At 39.2% G+C, this 22,758-nt stretch overlaps 3 protein-coding genes across 8 annotated transcripts; all 3 read right to left on the minus strand.

Annotated features, from left to right (window-relative positions):
- Positions 1 to 660: 660 nt before the first annotated feature.
- On the minus strand, positions 661 to 6,552 carry ccdc28b (coiled-coil domain containing 28B). 3 transcript variants are annotated; one of them, XM_077552400.1, is made up of 6 exons: positions 6,373 to 6,552; positions 3,852 to 4,111; positions 2,334 to 2,503; positions 2,109 to 2,263; positions 1,246 to 1,268; positions 661 to 1,174 (listed from the first exon to the last, which is right to left on the minus strand). In XM_077552400.1, exons 2-6 carry the CDS (start codon positions 4,085 to 4,087, stop codon positions 1,120 to 1,122), a joined length of 639 nt encoding a protein of 212 aa, XP_077408526.1. In that variant the 5' UTR covers positions 4,088 to 4,111; positions 6,373 to 6,552; the 3' UTR covers positions 661 to 1,119. The 3 variants fall into 3 exon arrangements, with proteins under 3 accessions (XP_077408526.1, XP_077408609.1, XP_077408690.1); XM_077552483.1 differs by having other exon boundaries at positions 3,852 to 4,159; XM_077552564.1 differs by having other exon boundaries at positions 3,852 to 4,162.
- Positions 6,553 to 7,600: 1,048 nt separating this feature from the next.
- On the minus strand, positions 7,601 to 16,308 carry tmem39b (transmembrane protein 39B). 2 transcript variants are annotated; one of them, XM_077552774.1, is made up of 9 exons: positions 16,134 to 16,308; positions 15,457 to 15,580; positions 15,163 to 15,382; positions 14,893 to 14,976; positions 14,391 to 14,545; positions 11,393 to 11,726; positions 9,978 to 10,165; positions 9,776 to 9,896; positions 7,601 to 7,962 (listed from the first exon to the last, which is right to left on the minus strand). In XM_077552774.1, the coding sequence occupies exons 3-9, from the start codon at positions 15,361 to 15,363 to the stop codon at positions 7,729 to 7,731; spliced, it is 1,317 nt and encodes a 438-aa protein (XP_077408900.1). In that variant the 5' UTR covers positions 15,364 to 15,382; positions 15,457 to 15,580; positions 16,134 to 16,308; the 3' UTR covers positions 7,601 to 7,728. The 2 variants fall into 2 exon arrangements, with proteins under 2 accessions (XP_077408900.1, XP_077408824.1); XM_077552698.1 differs by having other exon boundaries at positions 15,457 to 15,639; positions 16,134 to 16,306.
- Positions 16,309 to 17,695: 1,387 nt separating this feature from the next.
- On the minus strand, positions 17,696 to 22,402 carry LOC144039477 (KH domain-containing, RNA-binding, signal transduction-associated protein 1-like). Of its 3 annotated transcripts, none has more exons than XR_013289478.1 (11): positions 21,988 to 22,402; positions 21,387 to 21,514; positions 21,041 to 21,157; positions 20,807 to 20,953; positions 20,608 to 20,732; positions 20,272 to 20,527; positions 20,080 to 20,156; positions 19,935 to 19,996; positions 19,657 to 19,831; positions 17,992 to 18,054; positions 17,696 to 17,917 (listed from the first exon to the last, which is right to left on the minus strand). XR_013289478.1 is itself a non-coding variant. In XM_077552899.1 (9 exons), exons 1-9 carry the CDS (start codon positions 22,076 to 22,078, stop codon positions 19,722 to 19,724), a joined length of 1,113 nt encoding a protein of 370 aa, XP_077409025.1. In that variant the 5' UTR covers positions 22,079 to 22,402; the 3' UTR covers positions 18,771 to 19,721. The 3 variants fall into 3 exon arrangements, 1 of the variants encoding a protein (XP_077409025.1); XR_013289482.1 differs by having other exon boundaries at positions 17,988 to 18,054; XM_077552899.1 differs by lacking the exons at positions 17,696 to 17,917; positions 17,992 to 18,054 and having other exon boundaries at positions 18,771 to 19,831.
- Between the last annotated feature and the right edge of the window lie 356 nt (positions 22,403 to 22,758).

A 22,758-nucleotide genomic window follows, 5' to 3' on the forward strand; every position in this document is an offset into this window, starting at 1 on the left:
CCAACCAATAACTTGAAATTGCCCGTTAGGGAACACACATTTGTTATCAAGCAAAAACTCACCGCTTAAATTCCCTCAACTATGAAGTAGCTGCCATTTTGAATCCCTATATAAAGACAGTATAAGTACACATCTTAAAAGAGAAGTCAACCCAGAATTATTATTGTCAATATGTTCTATGGAGCTCCACTAGTCTAAACATAGCATTTAGATTAATATTGTGTTTGTGGAATACGAATAAAGTTTTTATCCATCCCAGGTGGTGGCCATTTTGCTGTCGACTGATGACATCACAGTTGCTTAGCTTCAACAAAACGGGTGCGCCGTGATTGGTCGCTACCTGAGCAACTGATATCAGTCAACAGCAAGTGGCAAAATGGCCGCCACCTGGGCTGGATAAAAAATATTTTTGTGGCTTTATTCATATTCCACAAATATGCACCATTTATATCCATCTCAGGTGGCGGCCATTTTGCCGCTTGCTGTTGACTGAAAATGACATCACAGCTGCTCAGCTTCAAGAAACAGGTGAGCCGCGGATTGGTCACTATCTTGTGATGCCATGATGATGATGTCATTTTTAGTAGACCACAAGTGGCAAAATGACCGCCCCTTTTGCCGTTTCATTCATATTCCACAAATGCAATATTAATTAGAATGCCAAATTTAGACAACATTTTATTATAAAGAAAATTTGGGGGGGTTGATGTCCCCTTCAGTTAAACCCCCAAAAACAGTGCAGAGAAATTAGACATTTATCAAACACCCAAGTTGTACATTTGGTCTTCTGGCGAAGATTGTCTTACATAAATATTTTATCACATCCTGTTCAAAATATTAGCAAAGATATAAAGTGTCTGACTGAACCACAATGTGCTTTTCAGGGGTGATGTGACCCCAAGCAGTCAAAACGTCCTTTTTATTTGAAAAAAAAAAAAAAAGATTCAATCATAAGTTACTTTCAGATCTCTTCTTGTGCTGTAATAAGTTTGGTTTCGTCACTTGTTTGAGAAAAACACCCCCCCCCCCTCCTGTGTTCATCGTGTTACCATGGCGGCCGCGTGGAAAATGTCCATGGTAACTGACCCGCTGGGACATTACGGCCTCTCAACACCTCAGTCAGGGCGCAGATGTCTTGGGCAGGTCCTGGTTCTCAGCCAAGTGGAGCTTTTGTCTGAACACGCACGTTAAAGACGACCACAAACATTCTGCTTATTTTAGAACCGAGTAGATGTAAAAGGATACATTGAGGTGCTGAGCTCCTCTAGCTGCAAGAGGAAGAGCAGAGACAAAAGTGAAAACAGAACCCGACACTGATCCTTAATGTGGTTTTGCCTCACTTTGCTTGTCAATATTTTCCATCTAATGCCCTGCGTGAATGAGCTCACCTCCCGGCACAGGGAGGCGAAAAGGGACGGCTAGAATGTTCTTCTGGCCTGATTTAATATTTCATGAGTTTTCCATGATGGCCAATTAACCGCGTCAACGGCCCAATTGTTTTTCCTCATCCTTGTTTGGCATTTTACTAGCTAGCATTGAATTGAATTATTAGATTATTAGTTTTTAGGATTCAGAAATGTACATTTCCATTTGGTGCTACATTACGGCAGTTTAACTGACTCAATGTAGCTGACTATTCTGTCCTTAGTGTGTGTGTCCAACACAATTTGACAGATAGCGGACAGTTTTTAAAATAAATGAAGAGTAAAGCTAACTTTTTACTGTTGTCTTCCATTTATTCTTCTACTGTCAAAAAGTGCTGCTTTTCTCTGGCACAAGCAACATAGGAAGTCGCGAAAACTGTGGCCGTAGAATAGTACCGTAAGCTAGCGTGTGGTTTGCGCACTGCCCACTATTAACTGGAGGTGTCATGTGATCATCTACCGGAACAAAGCCGGAGTCAACAACAAAAAAACATTTACACAAGAACGCCTGTAGAGGGAGACAAAACACCACAAACAAGGCAGCTCCAACAGGTCATGACACTGTCAACATCGAAAACAAAAAGTATAGGCGCTAACTGTTTTCAAAGTAACACATCATAAAAATGAATACTCATGGAAAAAAAAAAAATGAAAAATGGACTTAAGTTGAGTTTTTGTGCTTACGTTGCCGAGCAGGTGCTCCAGGTTGTGGTCGGAGGCGCACTTCCTCTGGTCCTCGGAAAGCTCCTCCACGTGGCTGTCCATGCTGAAGTGAAGTCGGGCCAGCTTCTCCTGCATCTCGCGCACGTGCTCCAGTTGCTCGAAGGAGCACACCTTACCTGCGCCGCCGCACATATTAGCTCGATTAGCTCAATTAGCTCGATTAGAAGTCGGCGAAACTCATCTGACCAAAAGCCTGCAGTTTGCCCGAGTGGAAGTCGTTGAGGAGGTTCAAGAGGCCACCCTCCATCTCTCTCACGTCGGACACGTCGGTGAGGAAGGAGTGCTGCAGGGGGGAAGACTGCACTACTTTACTGGGTCCAGCGGGCTGGGGGGCCCTAGGCTTCTCCCTGTGGGCCCTGGAAGAGTCACAAAAAAACAAAGATTGACCATCCTAAGGTTGTTGACAGTGTACTGTAAAAAGCCAGCAACACGGATTGGATTTATGTGCCCAGCTCCAAGAGGTACAGATTAAAAAATTGATATCTATTTTTTTTTTCATTTTTTTAAGTTCTCCACTTCCACCTTCTAAAACATCTTATATTGTACTGTAATTGCCGATAGATGCCTCAAGATGGCAGCAAATTCACTATATTTTCCTATTGAAACTCCTCAACACTTCAGAATATACTCCCTAAAAGTTATTAAAATACTTAAATCTACTGAAATATTCGCTAAGAGTAATGTACAGACTTGCATGAACTCAAATTCTCATGTTACCTAAACACTTTTGGTATGAATTACTGCCTAAAAGTAATCTAAGTAGGCTACTCAAAGATGCATTCAAATACATTAAAGTCCTACATACTCTGAAATCCACAAAATAAATAAGTTACCTGAATAATTAATCTACTGAAATATTCACTAAAAGTAATCCACATACTCACACAAATACTCCCTAAAAGTTACCTAATACTCTTGAATCTACGAAATACTCCCTAGGTTACACCTACCCATTTACTCTTAAGTCTGATGAAATACTCACTAAAAGTAACCTAGATACTCCAATATGTACTCAAATACTCCCTTTAAGTTGAACAAATACTCTAATAAATCTACTGACATCATCACCAAATAATAATGTAGATTCTTAGATTCACTCAAATATACTTCTTAAACCACTGAATTACTGCCTAAAAGTAATCACAATACTCTCAGATACACTCAAATATGCCCTAAAAGTTACCTTAATACTCTTGAATTTACAAAATACTCCCCAAGTTACCCAAATAAATCTATAGCTACTAAAATACTCACTAAAAGTACCATAGATACTCCCTTAAAGTACCAAGTCTTAAATCTACCAAATACTCCCTAAATTATCTAAATACTCTTAAATCTACACAAACACCAAGTAATCTAGATCCTCCTATATGTAGGCTACTCAAATACTCCCTTAAAAGTTACTCTTAAAACTACAAAATATTCCCTAAATTACCTAAAAACTCCTAAAAATTTACTGAAAGTATTGTAGATACTCCTAGATATACTCAAATACTTCTCAACTTTTACCTTACCTAAATACTTTTTAATCTAATGACTAACTAACAGTAATCTAAATACCTAGATATCCTATACTCAAATACGCCCTAATTTACCTAAATACTCTTAAATCTACTTAAATACTCAAATCTATAAAACACTCAATAAGTTACCTAAATAAACTACTTAAATACTAAGTGTTTTGTCCCTTGCTGGTATATTTACCTGGTCGTCTTAGGTGGAGCCACCACACCAGCAAAAACCTCTTTGGGCTGTCCCGCCGCCCCGACGGACCTTTTGTACTTGCCGCGGTTTTTGGGGGATGGGGGCTGCGGCAGGCCGAGGGAGAAGGTGGCGCTTTTGCTGGCGGGCAGGACGGAGACCTTGCGTGGGTTGATGGGGGGAGGCGGCGGCTGCGGGAGGGACACTTTGGGGCTCCGCTTCTTGCGCTTGTCCTCCATCGTCCACAGATTGTCGTCTTCGTTCTGTGGAGCGTCGCAGAAAGTTGGTGACGTTTCCTTCCTCCAACACACCTGCTGGCGATCAGGGTCGTTATCAGGCTTCTACAGAGCTTGCCGATGAGCTGATCATTGGAATCAGGTGTGTACCCCTGGTTTAGTTTGTTTACTTTTTAGCACCAATGGACCTTGTTGATTGTCTATGTTCCAATAACAAATTCATATTTTTTTAGAGAAAAAATATTGCAATGGTGTGACAATTAACTCATATTTTTTTAAGGGATATTTAACAATTTTCAGCAACATATTATCATTTTTCTGATAATTTAACTCATTCACTGCCATTGACGTCGAAAATTTATTTGAACAATTTCTATTAGTTTAACATTTTTTCCACTTTTGTTACCAAGAGTATGAAAACCTAGAATTTAGAACAGATATAAAATTTATAATTAATCATGAGCTAACTATTGAAGTCATGCGATTAATTACAATTAAAATATTTAATCGCCTGACGCGATTAAAAAATAAAATGAAAGATTATTAAAAATTAGGAGCGTCAGGCGATTAAATTTTTTAATCGTAATTAATTGCATGACTTCACGAGTTAACTCACAATTAATCACAAATTTTATATCTGTTCTAAATGTACGATAAAAAAGGGAAAAAATGTTAAATTAATAGAAATAGTTAAAATGAATATTTGACATCTATAACCGTCAATGGCAGTGAATGAGTTAATTTGATAACTTTGTTTTTCCATGTACAACTAATACCTATAAAAACACATTTTCCCTTGCTGTTGACTGTAAATGGCATCAAAGGTGCTCAGAGCTCGACCAATCACGGCTCACCTGTTTTCTGGGTTTGGTCACCTGGCATTAGCAAATGGGGCCTTGTGTCCAAATTCACAAGGCCGGTCCTCCGAAGGCCGAATTTGTCGGCTGCATGACATCACTCCTGGCGCGACTCGACAACACGCACAGACTGACCCATGAATGGAGTGTCAGTCAATGACAAGCAGCATTGACAATCCATTCATATGCAAGTCCGTGTGTGCTGCCGTGTCGCGTTGCGTGGGGAGTGACGTCATGCAGCTGGAAAATTCGGCCTTCGGCGGACCCAGCCTTGTGAATTTGGACGAAGTGTCATGATTGGTCCTTACCTGAGCACTGAGCACAAGTGATGTCATTTTCAGTCGACACCAAGAGGCAAAATTGGTTTTTAAAGGCATTAATTGCTCATGAAAAATACTGACGTTACCACATTAATTTGACAAAATAATTTTATTATTGCTGAAAATGGTTAAATGAGTCAAGTAAGAAAAAAATTATGAAGATGTATTAAGTCGGGATAAAAAGTCAGTCTTATGAGAAAGTTTTTTTTTCTTTTTACAAAATAAAAATGGCACTATGTTTTTTGTCATGGTTTGGGCTGTTTTGTTACGTTGTCCTTGTCTGCCTCCCTGAGACGTCAAGCATTGTCATGTACACCTGTGTTTGCCTGCCTTTCCTCATGTGTCAACCAATCAGCACCCTCTGCCACTCGTGTCCTGCCCAGGCGTGTGCTTAAGTCTCTTGTCTCCCCTTTGTCTGTGTCGATTCATTGTTGTTGCGTTTTTTTTTTTTTGCTTGCCATTTTGGAGTTCACTTTTGTTTTGTTTAATTAAATTCCTTTTTTTTTACGTCACCTCTGCCTTCTTGCCCTGCAATTGGGTCCGCAATCACCACCTCAACGTAACATTTTTACGTTTAAGACGTAAAGGGGGGGGGGGTGACTAACAAAATAATTTCTAAAATACAATTTTATACTTTTTTTTTACACCTCTTATACTGGAAAGATTTCACTATGAAAAAAACACGGCTATAATCTCGAGAGAGAGAAAAATGTTTTGTTTCTCGCAGCCTCTCCAAAAATGTATTCCTGAAAACAGAGATTAAAAAAATAATAATAGTATTTCTTTAACTGTAAAATGTCTGCAGTTATTTACTGTGTGGTTTATACCATCACGATTGTTAGCCACATTAATGCTCTTACAATGATGTCGCCGCTTCATCCCATTAGAACAGCCCAAGTCAGCTCTGATGGCAGTTATCTGATGCACAAACACCTAAGACCACACACACGCAGAGCTTTGTGGTGCAGATTTTGACCACAATTTAGAAACTTAAATATGAAGCTATCGTTTTCTTACAAATCAGTGGCCTGTTTTTAAATACACGGATGACAAAAAGAAAAACGGCACGCATGTGAAAACATCGCCTCCATTCCAAACAAATGACACTTACCGACTCAGTGACGCACCAGGGAATGCAATGGCTGCAACATCAAATTTCATCACATTTACGAGGCTAAGAAAAAATAAGAAAAAATAATACGACCCCGTAGCATGCGTGAAAATGTTGGAAATGTTAAATCCGGGCTGCGATGAGCGACACTCATAGCGCAGCTGCAGCCTTGAGCAGTCTTAAAGGGAAAGCGCACATTTGTTTAAAAGCAATTTAGCCCGAGCGCTGTCTGACAGGCACAAAAACGCACTTATCTTTCCCTCCGACACAGCAAGTCAGCGTCCACATGGTGGCACAAAAAGCTCTTCCTCATCCACCATCTGCTGTCCTTGAACAGTTTCACGCATGTCAATTCTTTTGTGAATATCATATGACGATGTTGTCCAAATTTGCATGTTTTCCATCACCCATTATTTAGTTTTACTCCTCATCGTCATTAGGGTCAGAGATAGCGGCAGTCCTCACAACTGTACGGTACAAATACAGTAGTTGTGATTAAAGACTGATTAAAGAATTAGTTGAAAAAAATTAAAAAGGAGACTGTGAAATATATGTCTATACAAAAGTAAAACTCAACACACTTGAGCGGTCTTAAAGGGACAGCGCACATTTGTTTTAAAAGCCCTCCCCTGAGTGGTATTTTATTTTGAAATAGGCTGGTCAGAACAATCAAAAAGCCCAAAACGCGTCACAATACCAACCAGGGGTTTTAACTTGCATTGTAAGGAGACTGGAAGGTAGACACACAATTAAAAGGTGATTAAATGAAAAATGGTTAATTCCACTCATGATAACATAATATTTTTTTTTTTGGGGGGGGGGGGAGTACTCATTTGGATGTATTTCATATTAGACAGAAAATTGGAAGGTCAGTATTCAGGCTGGCAAAAGTCAATGTCAAACAACTCTCTTAAATAAGACCATGGATTGGGAATGTCACGTGAATCTGTTGCAGTCGTTGGCAGAAGAATTATATCTTTTTTTAAAGTGTATAGGGAGGAAGCCGGAGTACCTGGAGAAAACTAACGCAGGCACACAGCGAACGAAGAGCTCAACGGAACCAACCAGAACTTCAGAAATTGGGAGACGGTCATGCTAGTGTTAGTCAAAGAAATATAAATTGAAATCTTTTATGAAATGTGTTTCAAACACCCAATCTGAGGACTGCAGAAACAAAAAGTTAGGAAAAGAATGTTCAACAACAAGAAACATTTACAACCAGACCACATTTTAAGTAATACAAAAATATCATTTTTTTATTGACAGATCAGAAGCATGACACCAAACGCAATTTGTAGAAAAAATACAGAGCTCTCGAGCGTGTTTTTCTTGAGCGCACCCCACAAGAACTTAGACCTAACTGACTTTCTGGTCTGATGGACTGTTTGTGTAGGAGTACGCTTTCCCTAAGACAAGTCTGTCCCTCAGAAGCTTGAAGAAGGCATAATAGTTACTGAAGAGGATCAGTGCCAGCGATATGGTCTGATTCCACTTTTCCGAGCATATCAACGAGTAGAGTTGGTAAAAAATCATGGTACCTTCCAGGATGATGAGGATGTTCAATATTCGTAGCGGCTGGTTGAAAAAGAACTGCGGGTGGAAAAGACAGAACGAGTCAGTTGTGATGCAAAGCGACCGGATGCCAATGACTTATGAAGATGAATTTACTGTACAGTGGTACTATGCGAAACGACTTTAAATGGAAATTCCACCCAAAAATGTTTACAATATGTTTTTGTGTGGAATATGAATTAAGCAGCAAAATCCAACCATTTTTATACATCTCAAGGGGCGGCCATTTTGCCACTTGCTGAATCACGGCTCACCCGTTTTCTGAAGCTCCATGTATTACGACTACTACAAAACGCTTTTTCTTGTGGAAACCTTACAGTGTTTTGTTTCTAGCATTTATCATTCGACTATTTACAGGCATTTTCTTTGGGGCCGGGGACCCCTTACAATGGAGATATTTATTTTATATAAATAATCAAATCTCTCTGAGGGAAAAAAACTGTCTGAAGCAGGCAAAAATAAACTGAAATAAAATCAATAACCGTAAATTGCTGTTCCTCCTTTGGTTTACTGCAAAACAATTTATATGAGGAAAATCTTGATTTTATAAAAGGACCATAACTAGTTTTACTTGATTCCCAAACAAGCATCAGAAATCTAAGGAACTTATATTTAGGTATTTATTTTAAAGATAGATATTGGGCATTTTGACGAATATCGGTATTGGCCTTTTTAAAAATCTGATGGTCGATATAATGTCAATCTAAAAACATTTTAATCTCAGGAAGCTTTTTTAATTAGTTAACTTTATAACCGATGCTACTGACCCTGTGACCCTGAACCATTTATTTTTGTTCGACATTAAATCAAAGAAATGTGAAAGTTTAAGATTTCAGGTATTTTTAAATTTGGGGGGGAAAAAATATTTACTGTAGAAAACTCTTGAGAGCTTTGGTAACTTTTTAAGACGTAATGATAACTTTGGGAGCTCCCTGAATGTTTGCAAGAAATTTAAAAGGATGTTAATTTTCCAAGGTTAAAAAAATATATATCTACATTTTGAATAGTCTGAAAAATTGTCAAGATTGGCTTTTTTTTTTTTTTTTTTACACCAATATTTTTTTTTAATACTAAAAATGATTATCGGCTTTGAATATCATTTATGGGCCTCCTTTACTACTAATAATTGGCATTGGCCCTGAAAAAAACATTTGTCCATCTCTAATTTATTTTTAGTCACTTTGGGCAAATTTTTGTCTTAAAAGTTACTGAATCGATTCCATGCCACTGAATTAATTTGGGTCATTATAAATTAACAGATACTGTCCTTGAATTAAATTGGCAACCACAAATCTTAACATAACTCAAATGGCTAAAGCAAATTGTTACACACACCGCTATTGCGCTTGAAAAATGGGGGAGGGGGGTCGACTTTTTAAAAAACAAATAATGTTGACGTGTGCAAAATGTTTAGCCACATTGGCTAAGAGGTTTTATGACCCAGATCTACTTCATAAAATCAGATGTTTGATGCAAGAGACAATCACAGGTCCTCAGTAAATCATTCTTTACAGCGCATAAAGAAGATATACCTGTGAGCAGTGTCATATTGTCTGTGTTGCTTTTTGTGTTCAAATATCCATGGCCGAAGCGGTGTATCAATGCTATTCATTAGCCATTGTGTGTTAGCAACAAAATGGCGGCGGTTCATAAGGCAAACTTGTGTTAACTGGGAGTAGCGATAAACAGCGTGAACCCTCTTCACTCGTCAGTTTTTTTGCTCACAAGTTAAAGCAGAAAATCGTCTGTGCGACGGCTTGTATCTCCAAAAACTTATTTAGTGGTATCTGAAAGCACCACTGTATAAACAAACCAGTCGGCCATTACTCACATAGAAGCGATAATGGGACACATCTGACGGTACTGCGACATTGTAGTGGCCCGTCGCTTTGTAGACATTCTTACTATGTTTGACCAGGACTCCCTGCGGCCACATGTATTCTTCCGTCCACCTGAGAGCAAACACAGCAGATAACAAATGATTCCCAATTGAGCTTAAAAGCACATCTCGCTGACTGAGTCGTGAACCGTACAAGTGCTGGAGGACGTTGGAGCAGAGGGACGGGTCGACTTTCTGCCAGCAGCCCAGATGCGCTGCAGCTTTGTGGAGCAGGTCGCAGTAGCGAGGCGGCAAAAAGTGTCTCATGAGGATGACTGATGTGCTGACTGACACCAGGATGAAGAGCTCGCAAGACCAGCGTTTGTCCACGTACTGCGTGCTCTAAATCAAAACAAAGGAAGGACCATCTATGTTGTGACGCCCATCTCTACATGGAGGACCAAAACTGCCAAAATCAAAAATAAATAAATAAAACAAATGTAAAAAAAAAAATATATATATATATATATATATATATATATATATATATATATATATATATATATATAATTCAAAAATTATAATTAAAACAATCCATAAATAAATACAAGTAAAAAAAACGAGATTCAAAAAATAAAAATAAATGTGGAAATACAAAAATATATAAACAGAATTAAAACATCAATCGATAAATACGCTCTGCTCTTACATTTATTTATTTCATGCTGCAGATGCTTTGTCAGGACGAAATGTTATTCGAATGAGGGGGCGGGCCTAAGCAAGTCTTGGGTTGGACTCATATATATTGTTTTTGTTTCCATTTTATTATTTTATTTATCTATTTTTTTGTATTTAATGTTTGAATTATATTTGTTGTATCCGTTTTTATTTTTTATATTTATTTTTTGAATGATATTTGTTATCTATGTTTTTATTTTCTTTCTTACTTTTGATTTATTTATTTATTGTGTGCTCTAAATCAAAATAAAGGAATCTATGTCGGTGACCTGTATCTCTACATGGAGGACCAAAACTGCCAGTGAAAATAAAAACAAATGTAAAAAATATATAATTCAAAAATTTAAATAAAAAACGCCATAAATAAATAAAAGTTAAAAAAAAAAAGAGATTCCAAAAATAAAAATAAAATGTGGAAATACAAAAATATATAAACAGAATTAAAATATAAATCAATAAATATGCTCTGCTCGTTATATTTATATAATTATATTTGTTATATCTGTTTTTATTTTTGAATGATATTTGTTATCTCCGTTTTTATTGTCACTTTTTATTTATTTATTTAATCATTCATTTTATATTTTGGCAGTTTTGGTCCTCCATACGTCTCAGGGGCAGCCATTTTTCGACTTGCTGTCGACTGAAAATGACATCACGCTGCTCAAGGAACGACCAACCAGGGCTCACCTGCTTTCTAAGTTTGGTCATGTGATGTTCACAAACTGAGCACTGATTGGTCGTTACCTGACGTGAGTAACTATGACATCATTATCAGTCGCAAGATGCAAAATGGCCACCATGAGACGAGAGTTCATCAGAAAATGTCTGTCGCATTGCAAATTCTACGACTTTAAAAGTTTTGTTGATATTAAAAAACAAATATCTCACCTTGACAAACCAGACGGGTACAAAGGCCACATAGTACGCACTCAGCATGGAGCTAAGCAGCACCTCCTTCATTCTCCAGTTAAAGTCCATCTTGAGGAACTCCACCTCTTTGCGGATCAAGTCCGGCGAAAGGCAGCAGGCGTGAGTTGGCATGACCTGGACGCCGTACAGCTGGCTGGTGTGCTGCTTCCAGGTTTCCTTGAGCACCGTCAGGTAGTCCCGCACCCGGCTGACGCTGCCCATCTCTTTGGAGCCAATGCTGGCGATGGGAGAGAGGGGACCTGCGCGCCGGAAGTCGCAGCTCAACCGAAAGAATGGGATGTACATCCCAAATCTGTAGTAAACAGGAGGTACAATGATAGTTTTTACAGTCAAGTCCACCCAAAATGCTTTGTGCCTGCCTATATATGCCACAAGATGGTTGCACAGCCTAACACGAAACGACTTCACGTCCACCAGGTGTGGAGTGCGAGTGTGTGCAGTGAAAGCCAATCAATGCGCTCTTGTATCCCTGTACAATGTTCACTTTGTCAGCTCCTTATTAACAAGCAGCGAACTGTCCACCCGACCAGCAAGAGTGAATTCTTCCTCTTTACTGGCCGACTGCATCGCAATTGTCAATTTAATGCTCAGAGAGGTGAGCTAATGTGTCTAATAGGCCCCGTTTCCACCAAGCAGTAGGATGTGGTCCATATAATAATTCCTCACAGTCACGCTGTGGCTGGCTGAATTTATTTACTCAGCTACAAAGAGACCAAAGTAACCGTTATGGTAAAGCGGGCAGCTAATTTGTACAATATAAATGCATTTTAAAACAGTGAATAAAATTGTTTTTTCATCTTCTCAACATCCATCCATCCATTTTCAACGATGAAATGATCATTACAAGAATATTCATCCACGCTGACTTTGAAGCACAACTTAAGACTGGTCACCATTCAATTGCAACAGAAAAACAAGGATGGTTTAGAGTGTGCTGTTAACCTAGCAGGTTTGGAGAAAACCCAAGCACCTTCTCACCCCAAGTCAGCTGGGATAGGCTCCAGCTCACTTTCGGTCCCAATGAGGACCAAGGGTACAGAATATATATTGATGGTGAAATATTATTCTAATAAAAATCAATGTATTATTCTATGTATTATGAATGTTATATCATATCTTCCACTCACTGAAGGCAAGTGATGCTTACAGTATATGACAGATGATGCAAATCTATTCTATTCTTTCCGTCCAGAAAAGGGCACTGCTGCTTCATGTTATTGGCAATTAAATCTTTTTTTTTTCTTTAGTTTTAGCCTAAATAATGATTATTAGGCAGTATTTTATACTGGAGTTGAAAACTAATTCACAGGTACTATTAGTTGGTTGATACAATTTTAAACATTAGGGCCCGACCGATATGCATTGAGGCCAATGCCGATACCGATTTTTGGCAGAAAAAAAAATACAAAATACCAATTAATCGGCCGATTATTTAAAAAAAAAACGTATATTGCATAAAAGATGCTAACTTCCGGTTAGCATTTGAATGGGATCCTCCCTTTGCTTTTAGCATCAGCGCTAGGCTAGCGATTTTTTTAAAAACGAAGCACGTTTTGTATTTAAATATGCAGTGGATGTTATTCTTATTGTTGTGTGTTCAGTGTTACAGTTAACTCCAACCGGGATGTCATTAAACAGCTTAAAGGACGCTTGGGGGACAACAGAATAACCAGAATAACATATGCTACACATTTGCTAGATGCTAATGCTATGCAAGCAAAATGGTGCATTCGGGGTACTTTCACAGCGTTGAAAACTTCGGTTTTCTTCGATTATAACATTTTAAGGGGAAAATAATCAGCCATTTGGCAGATGTTTGAAGGGCAATAATCGGCCGGGCCCTACTAATTATTACTGAAATGATTTATTGGAAAGGTAAAATCCTTAAGCATTTCTCAGTTCATACTCTAAATGTTTGACTTTGCCAAGAAAAATGCTGACACCTGCTATTTTTGGAACAGCCCAATGTTCCCTTTTCTTCACTTTAAACATTTTAACACACATGCTATTTATCATACACAAAACTGCAGCTATCAGCACCAGCTCAGTGTCCTAGTGGTACAGTGTCCGCCCTGAGACTGGGAGGTCGTGGGTTCAATTCCCGGCCAGGTCATACCAAAGACTATAAAAATGGGACCCATTGCCGCTCCGCTTGACACTCAGCAATAAGGGTTGGAATTGGGAGGTTAGATCACCATATGATTCCCGAGCGCGGCTGCTGCTGCTCACCGCTCCCTCGGGATGGGTCAAATGCGGAGAACGAATTTCGCCCCCACTTAGGTGGGTGTGACAATCAGTGAATCTTATCTTAAATCAAAATGTGGGTTAATCATTCTTTATATAAATGTGTAGAATGTTTTAACAAAGCAAAACACTCGAGTGCTATTAGCAGGACACAGCATAAAATATTGTGTAAGAGGTTCAGAGAGAAGTAATGTGAACAAAATGAAACTGACACGAAATACAATTTTAAAAATAAGCTCACAGTCGCAGAATTGTCATATTTAGTCCTGTTACAAGTGAAATGAAACGATGCAATTATTGTGGAGTGGATAAGGTCACAGTTGTAACATTTAATAATATACTAAATTGAAATGGGGCAATAATATAGATACATTTTCCTAGGCTATGACAAATACCTTTTAAACTTCAATTATTAACAAAATTTCTCAGATAACAGATGATGGAATTCTGTCTTATCAGGAGAGATAGTAAGGCTGCAAATGTAACAACAATTTCAAACTTGGACAACTAAAAATGTATTTGGAGCGGGGAAAAAAATGGTAGTCCTCTTATCTTTTTCATAACAAAACAAGCTCTTCGTGTGGGAAGAGCACATCGGTACAAAATCTGAGCGATTGAACTACGTCAGCAACCCGATTAAGTGCGTATGTAAACGAACTCAGTAGCTCAAGGTCCAAAGTTCCTTAAACGAAGCAGACATGATGGTACTCACGGGTAGCAGAGGAAGAGCAGGCTTAGCACAGAGTAAGTTCTGAAGAGATAAATGAGGGAGCGGCACAGACTCCAGCCTGTCAGCGTTAGCACAGCGAACCGTGCCATCACTAAGAAGATGGAATGAGGAAATGATAGTTTCCCACTCTGTGATGCCTGCAGGAGAGCAAAAAGCAAGGAGATACTGAATTTCTATTATAATATGTATCAAAGTTAAAATGTTACACTTGACACCAAGTTGGAGCCTTTCAAAATTAATTAAATAAAATAAAAGAGAAGAAGTGAGTGTAAATGAATAGAAACTACACAGTACATACAGGATCTAATAAATATACACATACTGTTGATTCATATTTTCAACATTATTCAAAACATCTTGCACACACAATTGGATCATCTCTACAGCACGATATTCAAGATAGGTCTTATTTTTAGAAAATGTGACAAAAATTCTGGAAACGCTGTGGCAAAAAAAAAAAAAAAAGCTAAATAAATGTTCTCACCTCTTTGACAATTGCTGCGATTAACCTCCGAGCCAGAATGATGACTATGAACACGAGCATGTTATAATCAATCAGGTGGAAGTTCTGTAAAACAATATGAAGCTTTAAATTAGTTTTTTTTTTTTAAAGATGTTTGGATGAGTATGCATCAAAAAGAGAGACGGTAGAGTGTGTATCTGGAAAATATTTTTTATTTTTTTAAAAACACGCAAGCACAGGAAGAACAACCTCAGATCTAGTTTCTCACTAATGTCATGTAAGGGCACTCACGAGTGAGGTGTGTGAGGGAGGATGTGATGGCGGGTACCACCATACAGTCTTGTAGATGTTGACATAGTGGACAAAGAGGGCAATGAGGTGGCAGAAGAAAAGATGCAGCTCAAACAGCACGTTGTGATCCACGGGCAACTCCGGGATCTTGCAGTGTTTCAAGGGAACAACTGTCTGCGCAGCCAGCGGAGGGCTGGACATGCAGGCTCCTGTACCACTCCTGCAGGAAAAGAAAAAAAAAAAGAGATTAGACTATGCTTTTCGACATTCTGTGGCCAAAAGAGTCAAACTAACCTCGCGCGAGATCGCACCCCGGTGACGGGGGAGCTGGTTGAGTGGTTGCCATTGTTTACTGAGCCTGGTTCACTGCCAAGTGGAGGTCTGCAGTAAGTGGTGCGGTTTGCCCCTCGCCTTCCACCTGCCATTACACACACCCACAGCTCACTCCTAAGGGGATTCCTGTCCTTGCTATAAGACCTGTTTAGGGGAGGGGAAACTGTCAAGTATCAGGTTGGTATTTAGATGGCTGACAACAACCCGCAAGTATTTCATTAGCAATCATATTTTGCCTGAAGGTGTGGTCCAAACAAGCACAGCCCATGACAGTGTGAAATCTTATAGCCATTACATCCGTTCATTACAACCCCGTCTGTAGTCGCAATGATTGTAATTCTAAAATGCAGCACAAAGTTGCAAATATTTCGCACTCCTACAATCTTATTGACTTCACTAAACTACGTCACAAAACTGTTTTATAGTATCAGCGGGAAAACGTTTCCATCCAAGCCACCAGACACACAAGCTGCAAGAACGTGGGGGGCTACACAATGTCGAATGAACCCGGAGGGTCTTTCCGCCAAGACCATGCTTGATTAAATGCAAAGATCGGAGGCCTACTAAGAGTCCATGGAGCGAGCTAGTTAGCATTCAGCTAAGATGTTAAATTGATCAACAGGAATATGAAAGCCTACCAGTGACGGTGTGTCAAATACTGCTCCGCGGCATCAATTTCCACTTAAAGGCAATAGAGTTTGAGAATAACTACTGAGATGCTGGCGTGTTTTTCATTGAAATAGCCAAACACATTCATTGTTGTTGTAAAAGTGGCCGCTGATAGACGGGAGCGCGGATGTTAGCAACTAGGGGGTGGAGTCTCATTTAAAGTGACAGTGCCACAAAGTCAACGTCATTACTCGTACGCTGACGTTTGGAATCAGACATTCTGGAATGTCTGCTTCATAGAGGATTGTGGTTTGGCGTTTGAAAGTTGCATGTTAGGTTTATTGAACTCTTAATTGTGAATGGTTGTTTATCTACTACAGCAGGGATATCCATACTTTTTCCATGAGGGTTCCATACGAGTGGGCGGAAGTGGGGTGTGGGGGTCCACTTTACTTTACCTTGTGTTTATGAAGCAAAGCACAACACATAAAACCGATTTAATGTGTTGTTTTGTTAGCTATACAATTACATTGTGCGCTGCGATTAGCTGCAAACAGTGCAGTGCCCCGCCTATTGTATTTGTGACCAAATAAACGCACTCCCGTGCCATTTAACTATAAAAAAAATAAAAATAAACGTAGCGTTATGATATAAGTGCATCTGGTGAGATCGAAAAGTGACATGACAAAAAAAATAGGACAGATTAGTTATGATAGTGTAAATGTTAACACGGCATTCTGATTAATATTGCATTTGTGGAATATAAATTAAACAGCAAAATTCTTTTTAGAATCGGATTTTGAACGTATGTAATACTGTATCAATTTTGCAATGTCGAAAATGACACTGGCGAACAGTAAGGTTTTATGTAACGACCAATCACAGCTAGCTCACCTGTTTTCTGGGTTTGGTCATGTGACGGTCACAATTTGAGCCCTGTTGAACTGAGATGTCATTTTCAGTCGACAGCAACAGGCAAAATGGCCGCCCCCCGATACTGTTGAAAACCGCTGGATTTTGCAACGCAACATACTGCTTGGAATAGTTGGGCCGCACAGAACATATTGCGATTTTTTTTTTAAACTAGTATCAATAAAGGATTTAACGAATCCTTATGATTTGCAGAGACGTGGCCCATTTTGGGGGTTACATCAGCAACATGGTGCCCATAGGCATCATCAGGTACAAGGTACAAGTATCACACAGCCGTTCCAAAATTAGCTCGCCAGTGATGCGATATTGTGATTTTCTTTAAATGTTGTAAAAGTGGTCATTTGAAAAGAGATTAATGTAAATTGTTGCCTATTAATGTCAGTTTGCTAATTATTGTGAGGAATCGCCATATTTGAATATTGACATTTTGACTAATTAAACAAATTCCAGTATGTATCAAACTGGTAGCACTTCACGTGACAATTCAGTTTTAACTGCACGGTTATATTTCGCTTTTCTTTTCACCTGTGGACTAAGATGTTCATCTATTGACAATTAGAATGGAGAGCTGAAATGTACAGTGAAAACATAACATCGTAACTTTAGCCAGACACAATTACAGCATTCTCTACTTTGTGAGAAGTCACTGATGCATTAGTCACAATAAACATACTTTATTAAAGTCATAAACATTGAAAATACCATTAAAAAAAAAACGGTTAAAAAAAAATCGATATACTGTATATTAAAAATTCCTCATAGGTGAAAAAAAATGACTTGTCTCCTCAGTAAACATTCCGCAGTGAAGTCCAGGTACAGTGACATCAAAGCAGCCTTCCCTGCTGCAGAGACTCCTCTTCCCAGAGGACATTTCAAGGCTCTGTTGAAGAAGCACACCAAATTTCAGTTTCTTTCTGCCTACATTCCATGTCCTTACAATTTTCGCTTACCGACCATCATAGCTCAGGAAGACTGGAAGCAGTTTTGTCTCCAGCATTGAGACATTTCACTAACAACCTATGAAGAAAAACAAGATGAGCTCTCGGCAACACAAACATGCACTGAACAAGAATTTACACTCGCACAAGCAAACATGCAAATAAATCTAACATGAACTAAAGATTTATGCAACTCAAGCATTTTTTTGGGTCATTATTTGGGTATTGCTAGCACATGTATTTGTTAGATGTGATATATTATGGACTAATTTCCATCTATATGGGATATTACTACATGTATTAGGTAGGATATATTATGATCGACTATTTTCATCCATCTACAATCTACAGAAATTGTCACGATAAGGTATTGGGAGTAAATTACAACTGATTTTAATTTAAGCAAGAGTTGCATCACAACAATCTGATTTTTTTTCTGATCTTATTTTGCTCGGAATAGCCGATAACATTTTTTGTGCATTTTGACAATAAATTACCTTAGACGTGGCACAATATAAAACAAAGATCTAATAGATGAGAGTTGGTTAGTTTTACCTTCATGTGGCGATCTTTTGGCTTTTAGAATCCTCCCCTCTGCGATTTTTGTCTTTTATAAAAAAGCAGCCAGCATGACTTTGCATCAAAGTCAAGACCCCTGCAAGCTTGGTTTGAAATACTGTTGAGATTCAGTTACTTCAAGTGGCTGACGCCTTCTAGTTGCAGATACACTAAAGGTTGACGACAATACATCTTCAAGCAGGATATCATAGAGTCCAACTTATTTGGCAGACCATACCTCGTGGAATGATGAGCTTTATTATTGTAGGTGACATTACAAGTGTAGTTTAGAAATTTGGGGAAAAAACATACCTAGCTCAATGTCAAAACACCGTTTTGTTTTGTCCTAAAGAAAAATCAGTCTGACAGTTCACATGTAGCTTAATCAGCGTGAAATTCATTTACATGTTCACCAACGGAAATCTTTTTTTTTGTACAACAAAGCAAAATACCACGTTTAACTCAAGTTTAAACTGAAACTAGACACTTTATTGAAACAACGCAATGCAGAAAGACATTTGGATATACGCATTTAGAATCCTATTTAGCCAAACGTACACACTTTTTACGTGACTTGCAACATACATGTTGTCCTACAGTTATGTACAAAATATTAAGGAGGCTTGGAGCCTCCTGTACACACATTGAACTGGTTGGCTTTCAGTATTTTTGCAATTGTGACAAATCAGATTATCAAACATATTTTTCCTTTGCGAAATTTCATCACCATAAGATTTACCTGACTTTATAGAAAGAGTTGTATGATGTAAGATTTGTGTTGGACCATAAAACAAGGTTTATTTTTGCCTGCAAGTTACGCTTTTTTCTTTTGTTCCTTTTTTATAATACACAGAGCCTAGATTTTCATTCACCGCGACAATTTTGGTATGATAACATTAAAACGTAACCATCAAATTTTGCTAAAACGTGATTGCCTCTAAGGTTCGTTACGCTGGAACTGCCAACTACTAATTGTAACAGTTATTAAATGGAGAAAGTTAAATGACGACAAATATTTTTACCCCTGGAAAAAAATCAAGACACATGCAACAAAATATGTCCTAAAAATGTGAAACCATAAAAAACTAAACAATAAAAAGGGGAGAAAAACAATGGAAATTACTTTTGAAACGTTACGCGAGTTACAATCGAAGACAGTTGCCATCGCAACTCTCTACCAGTAGCTGCTCAGAATCTTCCATAGGGATGCTCTCTATAGGTTCCCTTTGACTGCCTTGCCGGAGCAGCCTTGCCTCCAGCTGCAGAGGCGGACCATGTGTTCTCCCAGTCCTCCTGACCTGATTTTTTTTTGGGGGGGGGGGGGGGGGGATTAAGACAACCAATCAATACATTGATCCGTTTCTCACATTTGGAGAAGAATGCATCATGTTGAATACTTACCATATTGCTCATAGGCGGCTTCTTGTGGCTCTCCATGAGCGTAGTCATAATATTCAGTATCCCTGTAAAGAGATTTCAAATGCAAACATAATGAATTGGAATGCAATCAACTGGATGTCAGGGTCATGTCGTAATAGTCACTCACGTGGGCACGGGTTGTTGGCTATAATAATTTTCATATCCCTCATAGGCTGGCTCTGCATATGAATCCTCATAAGCAGGCTGGAAGGAAGATAAATCACCAAGTACATTATCATGGCAAAAAGATGTCAAGACGTGCGTTTGATAAACCATTTATTGGGACGTCTAAATAAGAAAGCTATGTCTAATAGCTTACATAGGCTTCATAGGACTCGGGTTTGGCTTGGGAGCCTGAAGGGGGAACCTGCTGGTGGGATAGGGCAGAAGCGGGGAGCATCCTTGGTGCCCCGGCTGCAGGGGGTCTAGAGCGTGAGGCAGAACCCCCTCGATTTGCCGTTGCGGGCCCACCTCTATTGGCCGGCCCGCCTCGAGAATTGCCTCGGCTTATTCCTCCTCGCGGTCCACCACCGCGCATACCTCCACGAGGACCGCCGCGGGGGAGTCCACGCCCTCTGTGCGAACGGGCCAATACATTAGCGTTTTGGTGACAACAGAGCCACAGTAGGACAATCATTACTTGCACGAGTCTTACCGTGGCCCACCACCTGGTGGCATTCCTCGGCCTCTTCCCATATGCCCGCCACGTCCCCTGGCTGACCCATCATGAGATCCATTCAGAAAATGAGGGTCCATATATGGGTCATACTCACCAGGTTCCTAACAACACATTCTTGTTAAAATAATAGCACACATTCAAGTTAACAGAAGGTTGTAAAATACGAGTGACTTACGGGAATCAAGAACTTTTTGACCTCGTCCATAGCATGAGCCATGCGAAGGTAGGCATCTGGGATGGGTGCCATCACCTCAATGAAAACATGCAACTCCAATGCAAGGTGAGCATACTTGGCTTCACCGCCATTCCGCAACTCTTCCTCCTAAAATCACAATTCAGTTTGTAGTACAACTAAAGTTCATAGGGTAAGTCATAATTTAAGAAATTGAGATCTAAATCGCATGCATACCTTTGTCTTATCCCTCATGGAACCTTTACCCAAAACTGAAATCTTGGCACCAGTTTCCTCTTGCAGCCTCTTGATGGTGCTACCTTGTGGCCCCAAAAGCTTGCCGACAAAGTTTACCTTGTGGAATTAAACATAAGTAAATCAGACCCCCCCACAGAAGAAGCAAAAGCTGTCAAGTTTGCTCATGCAGAAATCATCTTACAACCCTGGATACATGACCTCATTCTGACTCATTTCAAATGAGCGCATTGCAAAAAAAAAAACTTTGGTGAAGACCCTAATGAACAAAGTATTTTTGGGACAAGGACTGCAGAATATCAGCATTTTATTTTACAAAACGACTTACCCTAGGAAACTGCTTGGATGGAATAAGTACACGTTCTTTGAGCTGGAGAGTCTTTGTAGTAAAGAGGTCCAAGTATTTCTCTTTGTCTTGTTCTTTCTTGGGTTCACCTTTTTGGATCCTATCAATCTCTGCAGAAGGAGAACAATTAATACATACACTAAAAGCCAAGACAAGAGGATACGCAACATCTCAAAGAGTTACAAATCAATATTCGGACAAGAAGAACAACGAGCAAATGAATGAACAGTCGATATTAAATATGTGGATAGTTTCCTAGGCAAAACAGAGTCAAGTAACGATTGCTAATGCTAACTAAGCACACTACAAAGACACCCCGGACCCATTGGCTCGACGACCGGCACGCAAAAATGGCGGTAACAAGAAAAAAAGAGCCACAAGCAAGTACAGTTGGTAATAATTTAAGAAGAGTACATTTTAGAAATCAAAACGCAGTGTTGTCTGACCTACATACACACGGTGTTTAATTCGCCATTGTTAGTCTGTCAATCTCAACGCTTTTCAATTATTCAAGAAAAATAGGCCACAAGCCGCATGTTAGCAGTTAGGCCCCCAAAGGTAATCACGAGTCCAATAAACATACCTGCAGAAATAAGCTTCATTGCGTGAGTGAAGGATGAATCCAAGCTGTCTTTCTCGGCCAGGAGCTCCGGTAGGTATTTTGTGTCTTCCATTTTGCTGTGTTCGTTAACAAGCCTTGACGCGACCAACTGTATTCGACGGCGGACTCGAATTGGCCTTTGTTAGCACTGGCTAAGCTCGAACCTCGCGAACGCCACTCAATGCAACAAACGTAGTGTCCCTCGCTTCGCTGAGGTTTCAGGCCACAACAGTGAGCTGAAAATGCTATAATAAAAAAAAGTCTTTGTGCTGAACAGCGACGTGGTAATTCAGTTCTGTTGTTTCTCTGCAGCGAATTGTTGCCTTTCGTCGACGGACAAAGAAGAGATGGCGCAGCTGTATTTGATTGAGAGAGGAGGAGAAAGAGAGATGCAGGCGCCGGACGTGACGTTGTAGTCAAGTCACCACCCAAAAAACGGTTAAAAAACAAAACCTTCAAATAAAAAAGTAATTTGAAATTTAAAAAAAAATGTTTTAACCGCATGTACCTTATCACTAAAATTATTTAGTGTATTGAAATATGTTGTAATTGTGACATCACATTTTTATGTCAATTGGACAACTTACATCATACCTCACAAATCAAAATGGCGGGCTTAATTGGTGAAAGAAAGCTCTCCGCTCATTGAAAAGCATTGGACTTTGGATCATTGTTGATTTGTAATAATCATTTTGATTTCAAAATATGAAATGTCGTTTGATTACTATAACAATATGCCTGGTTTGTATGCTA

The sequence above is a fragment of the Vanacampus margaritifer genome, chromosome 1 (genome assembly GCF_051991255.1).
Source record: "Vanacampus margaritifer isolate UIUO_Vmar chromosome 1, RoL_Vmar_1.0, whole genome shotgun sequence".
Classification (NCBI taxonomy): Eukaryota; Metazoa; Chordata; class Actinopteri; order Syngnathiformes; family Syngnathidae; genus Vanacampus; species Vanacampus margaritifer.